Below are 15595 nucleotides of genomic sequence, written 5' to 3'. Positions count from 1 at the left end.
ATCAAAGTAGCTATCAATCCTGGATAAGAAGCCGCTACCTTTTTAGCTTGGGCGGGGAGATGGACCCATTCTAGGGGGCCGTTTTGCCATAAAACCAATTTCTGGCTACCCCAATTACACCTATGGGGGTTTTATGGTAAAGGAATTGTCAAGCAGTTGTCAATTTAATTGTTTAAATTTTTAAAATTTACATTTCAACAACATAAATTTAGAGATATGTTAATTTAGGTCTAATGTTTAGTTTAGGTCTCTGTATAAATTTAAATAATAAATGTATAACCTCCTTATCTCATTTTGGTATACAGATATATCTAAATGCAAAATGTATTTATATATGTATTTATACATGGCAACAAGTATAAACTTATTGACATAATCAATATACTTGAATTAATCTTTATAATTAATATGTTAATTAATATATATTACAGCAATACAACACGTACACAGCTAATACCAACCAACACAAACCAATGTACTACAATAATGTCACACATATATAATATAATTATACAGTATATAGAACATATATCATCACAGCACATCAATCCATACCAATTAATATCAGCCACACACACATTATATTACTGCAATATACATTTAATTATACAGTATATGTATAATATGCATATATAGTATACATATTAATTATATACAAATTAATTAAGTATAGATCTATAAATAGAATTAGGTATACCTTTATTATATTTTATTTATACCCATATCTAATTAGGCAAACTGCAATTAGGCAAATATATTTATATTATGTATTTATAATAATATATATAGTATTGTTAATTGCACCGCCTGTTGATAACTAAGAAATTGAGAAAACCCTTCTCTGAGTATCTCCTATTTGAGACAGCATGTCCCTCCCCCATAGGGTAAAGGGGAGCGTAGGAACTACATAGGGTTGGAAAGTTCCACAGGTATCCTCAAACTGCCAATCTAACATTTTTGAACTTTTAACTACTGTGGGGGCTTGAGGGCAAATGAAACAAAATTTGACCCCTGAAATCTATCAGGGCAACTTGCCAATCATCACTATTTTGTAAAAGACTTGCAGTTGATCCTTATTGAATGGAATTACTATATTTGCTACTTCTTTTCTAAAAAGTTCCACACTTCTTTTTTCCTCCTTTTATAATTAATTGTGCCACCAAGCTGGGATAAGATAAAACTATTTTTCTTGGGGTCACTGGTAGATGGAACCAATGGGCCTTTTTGTCACAAGCACCCTGTAGGTGTATGTTTTGTGGGAAGAATAATTTAATCTCATCTTTTGGTAATATTAATCTTAATTAACTGATCATGTAAAGTCTCATCTACTTTAACAAGAACCGACTCTGTCTCATTAGTCAACTTTCTCTTAGAACTGGAATTAGGATCGCTTTTTAAGCAATCAAACAAAGGCTTTAAATCTGCAGTAGTCAGTTTTAAATGTGGGCGCATCCAATTAATGTCCCCTAATAATTTTTGGAAATCATTTAAAGTTAGTAAACAATCTTTCTGCAGCTTCAAAGGGGCATTGTCGGTTTTCAAAACTTTTGGCACCTAAATATGAGAAGCAGGTAAAGAGGTGTTGCACAACATCTTTATAAGCTTCTCCAGTTATTGTTTTGTAACCTAAATCTGGTCTATAGCTTTTTAGATGACAAGCTACCATCTAATCTTTGCTTGAATACCTCCAGCAATGGAGAACTCACTACTCTTCAAGGTTTTAAACTTTCCCTCACCTTTTTCTCTACAGCATTCCCACCCTGCACACCACTTTCTCTAATCTCACCAACTCATTTTCAGTAGTATGTGTGGGCGAGGAACTGGGCCAGTCTTCCCCAGCAATGTTAAAAGATGTCTGTTCCTGTGTCTAAAAGCCCTGACATTTTATTTTCTTGAATTAAAAGATCATTTAAAGGCCTTGGAGCTGTAATTTCCTGCACCCAAAAGGCTAGATCACTAAATCCAAATACTCTGTGGCTCCTAGCCTGAGAAGTCAAGTTTTTTCCTGTCTGATACTAAGGTAAAAGCAAAAGCTGTGTTACTCTTTGACCTTTATTAATTTGCACAGTTTTGGTAGGCAGCGAGGTCAAGACTTTAATTTCCCAATATAATCAGAATCTACTGCAGGATGCACCACCGAAATTTCTTTTCTTTTTTTTTTTTTTAAGAAAGCGAGCTACGCCCTAGCACAAATCCTACAATGCCCTCAGGTAGGGGGCCAGCCACTCCTGTTGGAATTGGAGTAACCGGTTAGACAGGGGTTAATATTGTTGCTAAATCCCCTTTTCTCTTAGCCTGGGTGAGACCCCCCCTGAGGGGGTTTTCTCCAAGGAGCACGCTCTGCATATTGTGCATGCAGTCTGTTTTAAAAGCTCCACTGTTTAAAAAACTTTTTATCTTTTTCAGGCTTAGGCAACACTTTGAGAGGCTTTGGGGGCAAAGTGGGGAACTTTTGGGCCCTGGAAGGCACAAACGGAGTCGGCGGCTATCGCCCCAAATCAGAAAGTGGTGGATAAGTTTTTTTTAAAAGCTTGCGCAGAGGGGGAGGTAGCTCGCCAGGGCATCTGGCCACAATGTCCTGTAAGTCCTCTCCTCTCTCCTCTGCTGACTTTTTCTTCCTTCTTCTCTTTAAATCTTTCTCAAGTTTTCTTTCCCTCATTCTATCTTTTTTCCTTCCTCTTCTCTTCTCTTTTACTTTCTATCATTTCCTTCTTGTTTCCCTCTTTCATTCTCCCTTCTTCCTTCTTACTGTCTCTCTCTCTCTCTCTTCCTCTCTTTCTCTCTGTATCTCTTTTTCTAAATTCCTTTCTTCCTTTCTCTATCTTGCTGCGTTCCCTGATTCCTTTCTTCTCCGTTCCTCTCTCCTTTTCACTCTTTAGCTCTTTCTCTATTTTCTTTCCTTTTTTCTTTTTCTTTTTCACTTTTTTTTCTTTTTTCTTTTTCTTTTGCTTGGGTGAGGCCCCCCGAGGGGATTTTTCTGCAAGGAGCAGGCTCCGTATATTGTGTATTTTTTAAAAGCTCCTTTCTTTAAAAAGAAAACTTTTTTTTTAATCTTTTTCAGCCTTAGGCAATGTTCTGGGAGGCTTTGGATGTAAACTGGGGAATTCCTAGGCCCTGGGAAGTGCAAGCAGAGGTGGGGTAGTTGCCTTAAATCAGAAATTGTTGGATAAATTTTTAAAGGTTTGTGTAGAGGGAGAGGGGGCTCGCCAGGGCACCCGGCCGCAGCATCCTGTAAGCCCTCTCCTTCCTCGGGAGGTAGAGCACAGTCTCCCTCCTTTTCTTCATCAATGGCAGAAAATATGATCTGCACAGAAGGTGGAGACCCACTACCATCCACCGCTATAGCCTCTCCCATAGCTTATCCCACAGCCTCATGACAAGGATCCAGAACATTTTTAATCATATTTATAGGATAAGTGTTTAGTTGTTTTTTCACCTTCACCCAAGTATCTAAATTAACAGTACCCTCTTTAACAGTTTTCAGTGTTAGCCATGTCAGAAAGTTAAGTATAATAGAAGATAAACATTTTAGCTTTCAAAAGATCAGGCTGTTCTTTGGCCTTTTAACTTCAGAAACCGTTTTTTCTCTCTAACTCTAACTCTTTAACACTTTCAACTCTTCCCACTCCTACTCGCCCTGTCTATCCTACAGGGGGGTCCGTGGTACCCTGAGTGGGGTCCTAGCCATCCCTAACACTGGGGGAACAACAGGGCTGATGACCCTAATCGTTCCGAGGGAGGAGCAGTAGGGCTGATGACCCAAACTGTTCCGAGGGGGAACAACAGGGCTGATGACCCAGATTGTTCCGAGGAGGGGGGCAATAGGGCTGATGACCCTAATTGCTCTGAGGGGGAAAAATAGGGCTGATGACCCAAATTGTTCTGGGGAACCTACCTTCGAATTGTCTGTCTTGGACGCCACCTGCCGGGGTCCAGCCCCGGCTGATCCAGGGAGTTCGAAGCGGGGACGGCGTCGGGGAGGATCAGGATACAATAGCTTCAATTAGATATTAATTAAAGATATAAAAAGTAATAGAATAAGGATAGCTCAGTAGGAAAATTCAGTGGAGAAAAGAGGCTGAGTAGCTTGGTTTACGTGGGAGACCAATAAAACTTCAAGACAAGAAGTTTGCACCACTTACATAGGCCGCAGGCGTCCTTCCGTTCTCCCGAAGGAGAGGAGACACTGAGGCCTCCCCAGTCGGATCTTAGAAGCCCAGGCATAATTAGTAAGCATGGCGGGTTCCACACTCCAGATGGAGACTCAGCCAGAGTGAGAGAGAGAGAGAGACATGGGGAGACCTGTATTTCGAGAAACTGATCCCAATTCTTTATTTTCCATGGTCTACTTTTATACACTGAGATGTTATGCAAAAGTCACGCGGGGTCAGCAGCCCTGACTTTTATCAAAGTCAGGTGCTTCATACAAATGTATACAGAGGTCTTAGGGGTGTTACATCATCTTCTGGCCAGGGGGGCCTGCTGGCAATTTAGGACCTTCTCCTTGTGACAGTGGTCAGTCAACCAGAACACTTTTTTCTCCAAGGGTGATTATTCTTAAAACAGACGCCACCCAAATAAAGTTACATTCCTATAGGGTGAGGGTGTAGTGGGTTTTAGTTAAGGAAAGAATTTACTTAGCCTAAGGTCTAACGTGATTAATATCAAAGGTTAATACTTATTTCTTCTATATATTCATTAATGTGTGTAAGGGCAGGGGATGTGGAGACTTAGCAACAAACATTGGCTCAACAAATGAAAAACCCTTCACCAATACAGTTTCTAATCAGCCCATTATACTTATACTAATAGTTTTCTAACTTTTCTAAGGAACCTGTTTTTAGAAGGTTTAAAGCATCTCGTGCCTCTCACGGTTGGGAGGCTGTGAGCAATCACATGTGGCCAGACAAGCCTGTCAGGCAGACTAGAGAACCTTCAGAGGAGTTTGTAGGTTGAAATACTCCTGTCACGCCCAGGAATTATTATTAACTGGAGCTCTAAGTTAACTCCTTCTCCAAAAGAGGTGGTGGGAGACAGCCCCCCGTAAAGTCAGAGGTGTAGAGGAGAGCACAAAGTAGTAAAGTAGGCAGGCTCTGGTTATGGGGGTAGATGCTCGAGGATTTCCAGGGGGACTCCTGAGGCTGGATCCCGCCTTTGCGTATGTCGAACCTCCTTCCTCATGACCTTTGCCACGGGTGGAGTACCTCACTCTGGCCCCCAACATCCACTGTCTGCTTTGCATTATATGTATTTTTGATATTAGGTAGCTTTTTACTTGGAGAAGGCAATGGCACCCTACTCCAGTACTCTTGCCTGGAAAATCCCATGGACGGAGGAACCTGGTAGGCTGCAGTCCATGGGGTTGCTAAGAGTCGGACACGACTGAGCGACTTCACTTTCACGCATTGGAGAAGGAAATGGAAACCCACTCCAGTGTTCTTGCCTGGAGAATCCCAGGGACAGAGGAGCCTGATGGGCTGCTGTCTGTGGGGTCGCACAGAGTCGGACACGACTGAAGCGATTTAGCAGCAGCAGCAGCTTTTTACTTAGCACTAAAAAGTTGCATATTAATTAATCAAATGTTATGCTATTCATTTCCAAAGAAAATGTTGTTTTATCATTTAATGGAAATTTTAAATACTAATAATCTCTGGGATTTAATTTTTCTTATTTATTTTGTAACTGCTTGTTAAAAGGGTCCATCATCTTCACTTTTACTAAATCATGCTAGAGAGTCAAATATATTTTGACCAACTACTAAATGGTTGAATAATAAAATTAAATATTTGAATGAAGCCAAGACCAAAGCCTAATATCACCATCATATGCTTAGTAAGCTTCTTATCTATAAGTTTAAAATATTGATAAAAGTTTATTTAATTCAACATATGAACAAACTAAGCATAATTCACTAAATTTGTATTTTATAACAGTTTACAATTTTTTTTGTATTTTATTTTATTTTTAACTTTACAATATTTTATTGGTTTTGCCATATATCAACATGAATTTTAATTACTTTAAATTTTATTGTTAAAATTTCAGTATTCAAATTTTGAAAGTTTGACATTAGAATGTAAGCACAATAGTTATGCATCACTATCAGCTGCTAGATGGATTTATGGACTCTACTCATGTGATCTAATTTGTATTCAAACAGCATTGTTAATGTCACCAACTTGTTGAACATAGCAGATAAAGTGCAGGAGAAAACTTTTCAGTAACACAAATTCTAGAAAGAATCTTATCCTTAGGGCTCATAGCTTAGACAAATCTTAAATCTTTCATAGTCAATTAAAAGTGCTTGGGAGTCTATAATAATAACTCCAGTAATTTTAAAATGTATTTGACATTTTTTGTTTTCAATTTGTTTTTACAAATTGTAAAGAATTCTCAGAAAGCACTTTTCTTGAAATCCCATGGTCAAAATGAAATTAAATAATTAAAAATTAAATACAGTTTTAAAAGCTTATGTTATTTGATGTTATGAAAAGTAAAATACTATCAACATAATGAGAATTATTATAAAATATAACTTTATTTGCCAAGTTTATACAGCTTTGAAAAGGGCAAATGATTTATTTATCATTTCATTTTATTGATATCTGTTGGCTCAAAACAGATATATTTTTTCTAAAATTATTTAGTGAACACCCTAGATAAGGCTTAACAGTTTTAAGTTTCACAAGTAGTATATGAGAGTGCTGTTATCCTATATCCTTTATAATAATAGTAATATTTCTTTTAAATACTTACTATTTTGTAGCCATAGTCACTTCTAACACTGAGTTAAGGTTTGTCAGATCTTATTATATATTCAAATAGAAGCCAGAGGTATTTGTCTTTTTACTTTTTGATTAAGAATTGATGACAGAAAACTCCTTGGCATTGGTCTTAGCAGTGATTTTCTGGATTTGACAACTAAAGCAAAGGCAATAAAGCAAAAATAAACATGTGGGACTACATCAAACTAAAAATCTTCTTTATAACAAAGGAAACCATCAAAATGAAAAGGCAAACTACCAAATTGGAGAAAAATTTGTAAATCATATATCTGATATGGGTTAATATCCAAAAAGCATAAAGAACTCATGCAACTCAAGAGCAAAAATCCCCCAAACCAGACAATTTTAAATGAGCAGATCTGACTAAACATTTTCCCAAAGAAGACAAACAAACAGATGGCCCATGAAAAGGTGCTCAACATCGCTAGTTATTGGGTTTCCCAGGTGGCACTAGTGGTAAAGAACCTGCCTGCCAATGCAGGAGACATAAGAGATGTGGGTCCAATCCCTGGCTCAGGGAGATCTCCTGGAGGAGGGCATGGCAGCCCACTCCAGTATTCTTGCCTGGAGAATCCCATGGACAGAGGAAGGAGCCTGGCAGGCCAGGGAAGTGAAAATCAAAACCATCATAAACCTCACACCTTTAGAATGGCTATAATCAAAAAGACAAAGAGCAACAAATGTTAGTGAGGACATAGAGAATAGGGAAGCTGCATGCACTGTTGATGGGAATGTAAATTGGTGCAGCCACTATAGAAAACAGTATGAAGGTTCTTCAAATAATTAAAGATGGAACCACCATCTGATCCTACCATGCATAATACAGGCTGGTCTAAATGTGGGAGAAGGCAATTTTCAAATGGTTCATTACTAACCAGCAGCAGATGTTGGACCTGTGATTCAAAGAGGTTAAGACATTTAGGTTTGGTTCAGGAATATGTCAGTATACAAGGTTTTAAAAAACATAGGTCAGGAAATGACAGCAACACATTACAGGTAAGCAGAAGATGACCTGGAGTCAATCTTGCTGGGTGGACACAGTAACTTGCTTTGAGAGTAGAGTCAAATACAGTTCTAGGTTGGAATTCAGGGCAGGGCTGTAGAGGGGTTAAATGTACAAATGTTGGTGAATCATGTAAAGAAGAAATCCAGTCTTCCCCCCTGGGGCCAGTACAGGAGAAGGAGAGCACAGAGAAAGCTATGGTTAAGAGCTACATGGATACATCCTGTGTCTCAGTGGCTCAGATTCCATTCTTAGCCAAGGAGCTAAGGCAACCAACATGCTTTCCGCCCTTGCCATAATTGGCTCAACCAAGATAAAGCTCATTGTGGAGAGGCCATAACTGGAGGATTAGGTGTTCTAATCACTTTCCAGTCAAAGATGTCTTCTTGCTTCAGTTTCATCTTTTGCATAATGGTAAGCAAGTTAGCAGGCATGCATGCACAGGATGGCCCATCAGGAAGTTTTGCTCTGCAGACTTGGAAAAGACAAAGAGAACGGAAAGGGGATTGATATGATGTAAACTTCTTGTGAAGAAGAAGGAGAGACACCACACCCATTTCAGTTATCAAGTCCAAGAAAGTGGGGAGTGGGAAAATCATACTGTGATGCAGTGACCTTTTCTCCACCCTCTCCTAATATTCTCCTCTTTTGTTCATTTTTTGTTTCCAAAGACTTACCTCCCTCAGCCTGCCATTTGCCCTGACTCTGTGTATAAGCTGATGCTCAGCTGCTGGAGAAGAGACACCAAGCACCGGCCCTCTTTCCAGGAAATCCACCTTCTGCTTCTTCAGCAGGTGGACGACTGATGCTGTCAGAGCCTGGCAACAGGTCCTCCTCACAAGCCCCACCACTCACCCTCACTTAAGCCACTCCATCTGGACACTGAATGGACCTGGGAGACAGAGGCTTGTTTGTCTTTCTCTCTTTCTGTCCCTCGTCTTCCTCCACTCCACTGCCCGACTCTCTACCCCTGACACATATATACTTTTTTTTTTACATTAAAGAACTAAAAAAGAAAAAAAAAAAAAAAGCCTAGGACAGATAAAATCTAGTAAAGAATCTTACTTGATATACGTAAAGTATTGGATAACAAAGGCTAGATAATTTAGATAATTTATAAAGGATAAATATGCTCGTGTTTATGAATGTGCAGATTCTACAATGTTATTTTCCATGTCTCCTTTTAAAAAGTGATTTCTGAAAGAAAAACTTGAAGAATACTAATGTCTTAGGAAATATGAGACTAGGCATAGGGAAAACATTTGGTAAGTGTGGAGAATCTGATGAAATGGTATTCAGTAACTAGTCACCTATGGTTTGATTTCCTAATTTGGCCTGTAGACATGCCTTACCCTCTGCATTTTCCTCTCCTGGCAAAATAGATGTTACATGCTTGGAAAAAACTCAACTTACTGGAATGGTTATTTTGTTCATTCCTGGGCAGGGATGAGGGTTGAGATCTATATGCATAGGAAATACAGAGTATGTACATAGGAAAGAATATTTAGTGCAAGGGTTTGTGAACAGGGATTGTTATTTAAAAAAAAAAAATGTGCCTCATTCATGGAAGTATTCTTAAATAGAGAATGGACACAGGAAAAGAGGTCAGTGGCAGACAGGTAACAGGTGAGCTGTTCATTTCTGCAGAGGGTCCTCCCCTTACCTTGTTCAGACATTTTCAGGTATGTGTTTTAGTGAGAGCCTGATTTTGAGTCAGTACAAACTGTTTTTTCTAAATCTTGATCATAGGCCCTTTGGCTCATCTCCTCCAAATCTTTCAGCTCTTTTAATGGATGAATGCTCTATAGAACCTATGGGCTGGGGATTAAATTTCTTAGGCATAAATCTGAAGGTCATGTACAATATGGAATAGATATGTTCTGAGTGTTTCCAAAGGGTTGACTGAGGATTGGTGAAAGGAAATTACAGGGAGATTTATTTTAACTCCCTATGAGGGAAAATATAGCCAGAGGCAGAATATACAAGGGCGAATGGACTGCCTCGAGAGCTGGGGAGTCCTTTGTCACTGAAGAGGTTGAGATACAGGCTGAAGACTAGGCAAGAAAGAGGTAGGGTTTCAGACATAATAAGTGGTTGTGGGAGATGATGTTTTATGTCCTTTTAACCCTAGGAGTTCTTGAGAGGAGCAGGTTGAGTGTGGAAGAGTCATCTGCTGCTACTGCTTGGGATTCACACTCTTGCCTTGGAGATGGTATGACCAGCAGAAAAAGAAAGCTTGAGGCTCTGGCTTCAGAATCCATGGATACTGATAACACTGTTAAATAAAAGTCCCCTCAGAACAGATTCTGAGCTTTCACACTCCACAGATCCTCAGATTCAGTAGGAAACAGGAATGAGATGGTCTTGAAGTCTCTTCCAGTTCTGATGTATTCAGACCTCAGTGGATAATTGAATCTACAATTGCTGCAGACTCAGTTGTCCAGTCATCTCCTGCTCTGAAAATTGTGGTCAGCAAAAGAGATCACGTGAAGAAGTCACGATAATAGTAGTAATAGGAACGCCTGCCACTGGCTCAGTGCTTTAAAGTTTATCATGTGTTTCTACATACTTTATCTCATTTGGTATCTGCAGGGCCAGACATGTTCTCATGTTCTTTTATACTTGGGACCTGCCACACACTCTGTCTTCTCAAGATCAGTAATAACTTCGTGTATTATTCATAGTTCCCCAGAGAAACAGAACTTTATATATATATATATATATATATATATATATATATATATATGATTTATTATAACGAACTGGGGAATTGGGTTACATAATTATGGAGACTGAGGAGTTCCACAAAGCTGGTGGTGATGTACTTCTGAGAACCAGAAGGTCAAAGTTTTAAGTCCCAGTTGAGAGCAGAAGACTGATGTGTGAGCTCCAGTAGTCAGGCAGAAAGGGTAAATACCCCCTTACTTTTTTTCTTCTATTTAGGCCTTCATTGGAGTGGATGATGCCCACCCATGCTGGAGAGGGCAATCTGCCTTAGCTCACCAATGAAAATATTAATCTCACCTGGAAATACCCTTATAGAAAAACACCCAGAAATAATGTTTAATCTGGGTGCCACATGTCTCAGTCAAGTTGATGTATTAAAGTTAATCTTTCCATTTCAATAGAATCAAAGGGACTTGAAATCAGGGCCTGCAACTTGTTCTCCTTGATCCATGAACATCTGGCAGGGCTACATTCAGACCAGGCCATGACTTCCCATGTGGCAAGAGGAAATATGTATGTTCTCTTTCCTTTGTCTAGTATCTTTCTACTTATTTCTTTTTACAATTCTGCCTCAAGCCACTGCATTGCATGATACCATAAAAAAAAAAAATCATGTTTAAAATTAACTTAGTATGTCTAGATTTTCCTGGCCTTGAGTCATAGAGGTGATCTGTTTCAAGCAACTGGCAAATATATATTGTCATGTACAGTTATCTTTTTCTGAGATGAGGAAGATTCCATCTTCTGGCACTAAGACTTTTGTACTACAGACACAGTTTTAACTTCTCCCTTAGTCATACACGTTGAGTTCAGCAGCAGAAATCTAAGACAGCCATCCGGGTAAATGATCAAGGCTTAGAATCTAGAATTTAAAAGTAGGTGGACTTTTAAAAAAGAATGAAGAACTTTTAAAGAATAGACGAATGAAGCTAGGAATTATGTAGAAAAGGAGGTAGGAAAAGGGATGAGAAACTGTGGGGCCTTGTTACCTTTCTAGGAAGTCATCCTCTTCATGATATATGTGAAATGTTTTATGTCCAGCTTGTGGTTTGGGGTAGTAGATTTAAGTTTATACTTTTGCTAGTGAATGTGGTGATAGCTAGGTCCAAATCTTGATGAGCTGTCCAGACACATATGTGCTAAGAAAAGATCTGGAGCCTAAAGAGGCACCCAAGGGGAAATGCGATTTTAATGCTATGGAAACACCACTCGCAAGTGTACAAGACTGTATAGCAAAGGGCACCATATGAACGTGGAGCAATGAATGTGCATGTGACTGGATGGGGAGGCAGCTGCGGTTTAGAAAGGAGGCTGCATAATAAGGGGTGATAGAGAGAAGGATGGGGGAGGTAAGGGCAGCAAGACAGACACAGATGGTGCTGCTGAGAATCCATTCTGAAGCATGAAAGCCAATCTCTGAGGAGAACAGAAAAAGTAAGTGTCTTGAAGATAAAAGATAAATGTGTAAGGAGAGAGGGGAAATTCTGGATGATAGAGATGATTAAAAGTAGTCATTAAAAAATGAAAAGTGAGGTGCAGAGTATGACGTGGAAGGGAGCTTTTCAGAGTTTTAAGAAAAGATAAACCCATCAAGAATATAAAAACACATAAGCAACCACCAGGGAATGACCTTTTCATCTCATGGGATATAGGAGAGGGAGGCAGTTTGAACAGGGGTGTTCTAGACCACCTCCAGTGGCAGGGATCACATGGTGGTGAAAAGAGCTCAACTCTGTCTGAGCTGGACTTGGCTTTCCAAGTGCTGCTTTGGAAATGAAGACCAAGAGAGGAGTCGGGGAATTCATGTTAGCTCACCAGGCTCTGTCTTCCCCTCTTTGTTCATGTCACTGAAATCCACTTTAGATAATCCTCATCATTGTTGTGCCCAGAGCGGCCACAGGGAAACACTGGGACAACAGGCTTAGGTTAAACTAGATGAAATCTTGTTTGATATTGCACCAAGAGGTACGTGCTATGTTGGAACCATGTATTTTTCTAGTATGATCCAGGCATCCCACAAGAAAGCCATGATGTGGGGCTAAGCCATTTGTTTAAAATAAAGGAGAACAGAAGAAAGGAAAGCGATGAAGATGTTCCAAGGAAATAGTGTAAAACAGAATAACATCTGTTTTGTCCAAAGCTACAAAAATAAACGGAGAAAATCACAGTTAAGTCTTAGAGTACTCCCAATACAGAGCTATTAAGTCTTTGATCCTAAACTGAGTTTGTAGACCTGGAATTTGCCATCTTGCTCTTTTCAGTGAGACCTCTGATATCTGGCCGTGCTTATGATAGGTTTCTGAAAGATGTAGACCCAAATCTAGGCTGAATTTCCTTCTGAATTAAAATTTAACATTTTTATAGAAACAGATGAATGTCTTTTCCACTTGGTAAATGTCTTAGAATGCTAAATTGAGATAAAAAGAGACTGGAATGGTTAAAGGTTTTTAGATTTCTGGCATTTTGAATTCTCTGCTGCCATTAACTGCTTTCCTTGGTAGCAAACATATGGAGGGTAATTGTTTAGTTTACGTATCTTTTTTCCCCCCCAACTGTTATATTGAAATACTTTAAGACTCACAGGAAGTTGTGAAAATAGTTCAGAGTGGCCATTACCTAATAGCAGGATTTCCCATTGACAACATCTTATGTAATCATAGTCCAGTTTCAAAACCAGAAAATTGACATTGGCATAATACTATTAACTAAACTACAGACCTTACTCAGATTTCACCAGTTGTTCACATGTATACATTTAGTTTCTGGATGCTTTTAACCCTTGCTGATTTGTAACCTGGTCTTGTTTGGCTGCATCACGAAAGACATTATTGGGATACAATTCTGTCAAATCCTAAAGAGGATATAACAAATTAACCTGTTCCTTTATCAAAAGTAATATCCTGCCTAGACTGTATCCATATTTTCTGACGAGTTCGGCTGTTCGGCATCTGAAACAATCCAAAAACAGCTTAGAAAAATCAGATAACACAGAGTACAGTAAGACCCACAGCTCACTAGCTAGGTATAGAAGGAAATTATAGATGGTTTCTGCAGTTCTTTCAAGTAGGACTTATATGGTGGCAAGGAGAGGACTTTAGAATAAATCAGTATTTTGATTAAGAACTAGGTGGCATTTCATTCTTGGCACCAGGAAGAGCTTTTGGAAGGAATAGAGTACAATGGTGGAGACTGTTATTGTGTGGTAAAACACTACTCTCGGAATATTAGAGAAGTTTCATTTACCTAAATGTCTATTCTTAAATGGAATAACAACCACATTGGACTAAATTAAGTACAGGTACAGCAGCAACCAGGCCCAGAGGTTCAGGAAGATAGGGGAGTCGAAGCTTTAGTTTTGTGGATTACAGTTTTGAGTTCTGTAATGGCATTTTTAAGCTGCCCTGTTTAAGGGTCACGAGATTATACCTGAGTTCACCTCTGCATACCCCACATCCTATAAAGTTCCTAACACATAGTGAGCACATCATAAATATTTGCTGAATTTTTTTTTGAATGAATAAAAGGTAGAAGCAGAAGCTTGTCAACTGGCATAACTAGGGTGAATTTAGGTAGAATTGCTTTGCTGTAATGTAGAGGGTTTATTTTCAAATGAGGAAAGAGGAAAATGTGCCCAAACTTGTACATCCTCCATTTATATGTTTACTGATGTTGAAATTGATCTATGTAAATGTCTTATTCTTTGAGGTATTCAGACAGAAATGCAAGGTTCTTCTCTGCATGGTACCCCATCAAGAGCAGGTAGAGACTCCAGCCCCAAACCCAGTTCTTTTGGAACAAGATTTTTAGTTTCTCCTGCAAACACCTTGTCAACAACTTCTCAGGCCTCCAAAGGTGAAAGATGGGAGTCCCAGGCTAGCTCGTGCTTACCCACGTTCACAACTGCATGTAAAGGAAGAATTTGTAAAGAGACTCGAGGGAAAGCACAAAGAGAGAAGGGAATCACTTTTGGTGAAAAACTGTTTCTTGAAAAGAGGCTTGGAGAGAAGTGAACGTTGATCAGATTACTACAAATGCACCAAGGGTTTGTAACCTAGCCTATTCATCTTACGTCCTTCACTATTCATGATATCCTAGTCTTCTACCCCATTGTCTGGCAACTTTTTCTGAGGACCGAGTTTCTAAAGCAGTGTGGTGCACTCTTCCTATGAGGAGGAAACATCTGGGCTTTATTCTTCAAGCGTTGGAGGTTGATATGTCCTGTCAAGGGGTAAAAATAGCAAATTGATTTTATTTCTGCTTAAAACTATCATAGTCATTCCAAAATAGAACGCATAAAAATTCTCTGTATTAGAAAAAGAAATGAGATACCAACTGTATATTGTCTTTATTTATTCTCTGTAAGTCTGTCAGGTGATAAAGTGTAAATAACAATGATTAAAGAAATATGCTACTGATGGATCCTTTTTTTCTGTGAAAATAGCACTGGTTCTGGGCTTTGTTACCATTATTCCTTACACCCTTATACCCTTTTTGGAGAAGTGATGGGGCATAGGACAGAGCTGAGAGATGTATGTGGTGCGGATGCCTTATTTGTTGAAGGAAATTCAACAGAGGGTTATTTACATAGGCTTCTGATATATTAATTGACTGTTTATTGAAAGAAAAGCATCTTGGCCCCTGGCATAGCCAAACCTACTAGAGATTGGTGTATGTTGTTAGATTAGTCCAGTTCTAGAGAACCTAGTCCAAAATTGGGTATCCTTTACTGTTCTGGCTACAGAGTTGTTTTGTTTAATACACAGAAATTGCTTCAAAATCCAAATATGGTCTGTCTCAAGACTGCCCACACATACAAAGAGCTACAAAAAACTATGATTAACCAGCATGCAGACTCAGTCTTCATAACAGACAGTAGGATGGAGCCACTCAAAACAACGTATGTCTTATCTGGTCCCTGAAGAATACATTTATATTTTAAAAATTCTGAGTAATATTAACTTATCTTTTTCAGTGATGGCCACAATATATAAGTGAAAGGATATAACCCCCCAGAGAATAACCAGAGGGCTCATGAAAACATACTCTGACCCCCCAGAGTTTCTGGTTTGGTTTCACAATT

The 15595-nt window shown here is 38.9% G+C and overlaps 1 protein-coding gene across 5 annotated transcripts in view; it reads left to right on the top strand.

The window, feature by feature from the left end:
* The window catches only part of DDR2 (discoidin domain receptor tyrosine kinase 2), a 183378-nt gene extending 168076 nt beyond the window's left edge, over window positions 1–15302 (top strand). For 4 of the 5 annotated variants that reach the window (XM_070782702.1, XM_019986902.2, XM_019986911.2 and 1 more), the window contains one exon: window positions 8460–15302. In XM_070782702.1, the coding sequence (XP_070638803.1) occupies window positions 8460–8594 (135 nt within the window). In that variant the 3' untranslated portion in view covers window positions 8595–15302. The remainder of the gene's footprint in view (window positions 1–8459) is intronic. The other variant, XM_019986884.2, reaches the window with a different exon arrangement.
* The last annotated feature ends 293 nt before the right edge of the window (window positions 15303–15595 follow it).

This window comes from Bos indicus, chromosome 3, assembly GCF_029378745.1.
Source record: "Bos indicus isolate NIAB-ARS_2022 breed Sahiwal x Tharparkar chromosome 3, NIAB-ARS_B.indTharparkar_mat_pri_1.0, whole genome shotgun sequence".
Lineage (NCBI taxonomy): Eukaryota > Metazoa > Chordata > Mammalia > Artiodactyla > Bovidae > Bos > Bos indicus.
Note: the sequence above shows the minus strand (reverse complement) of the source record. Positions and strands in the feature narration are given on the sequence as shown.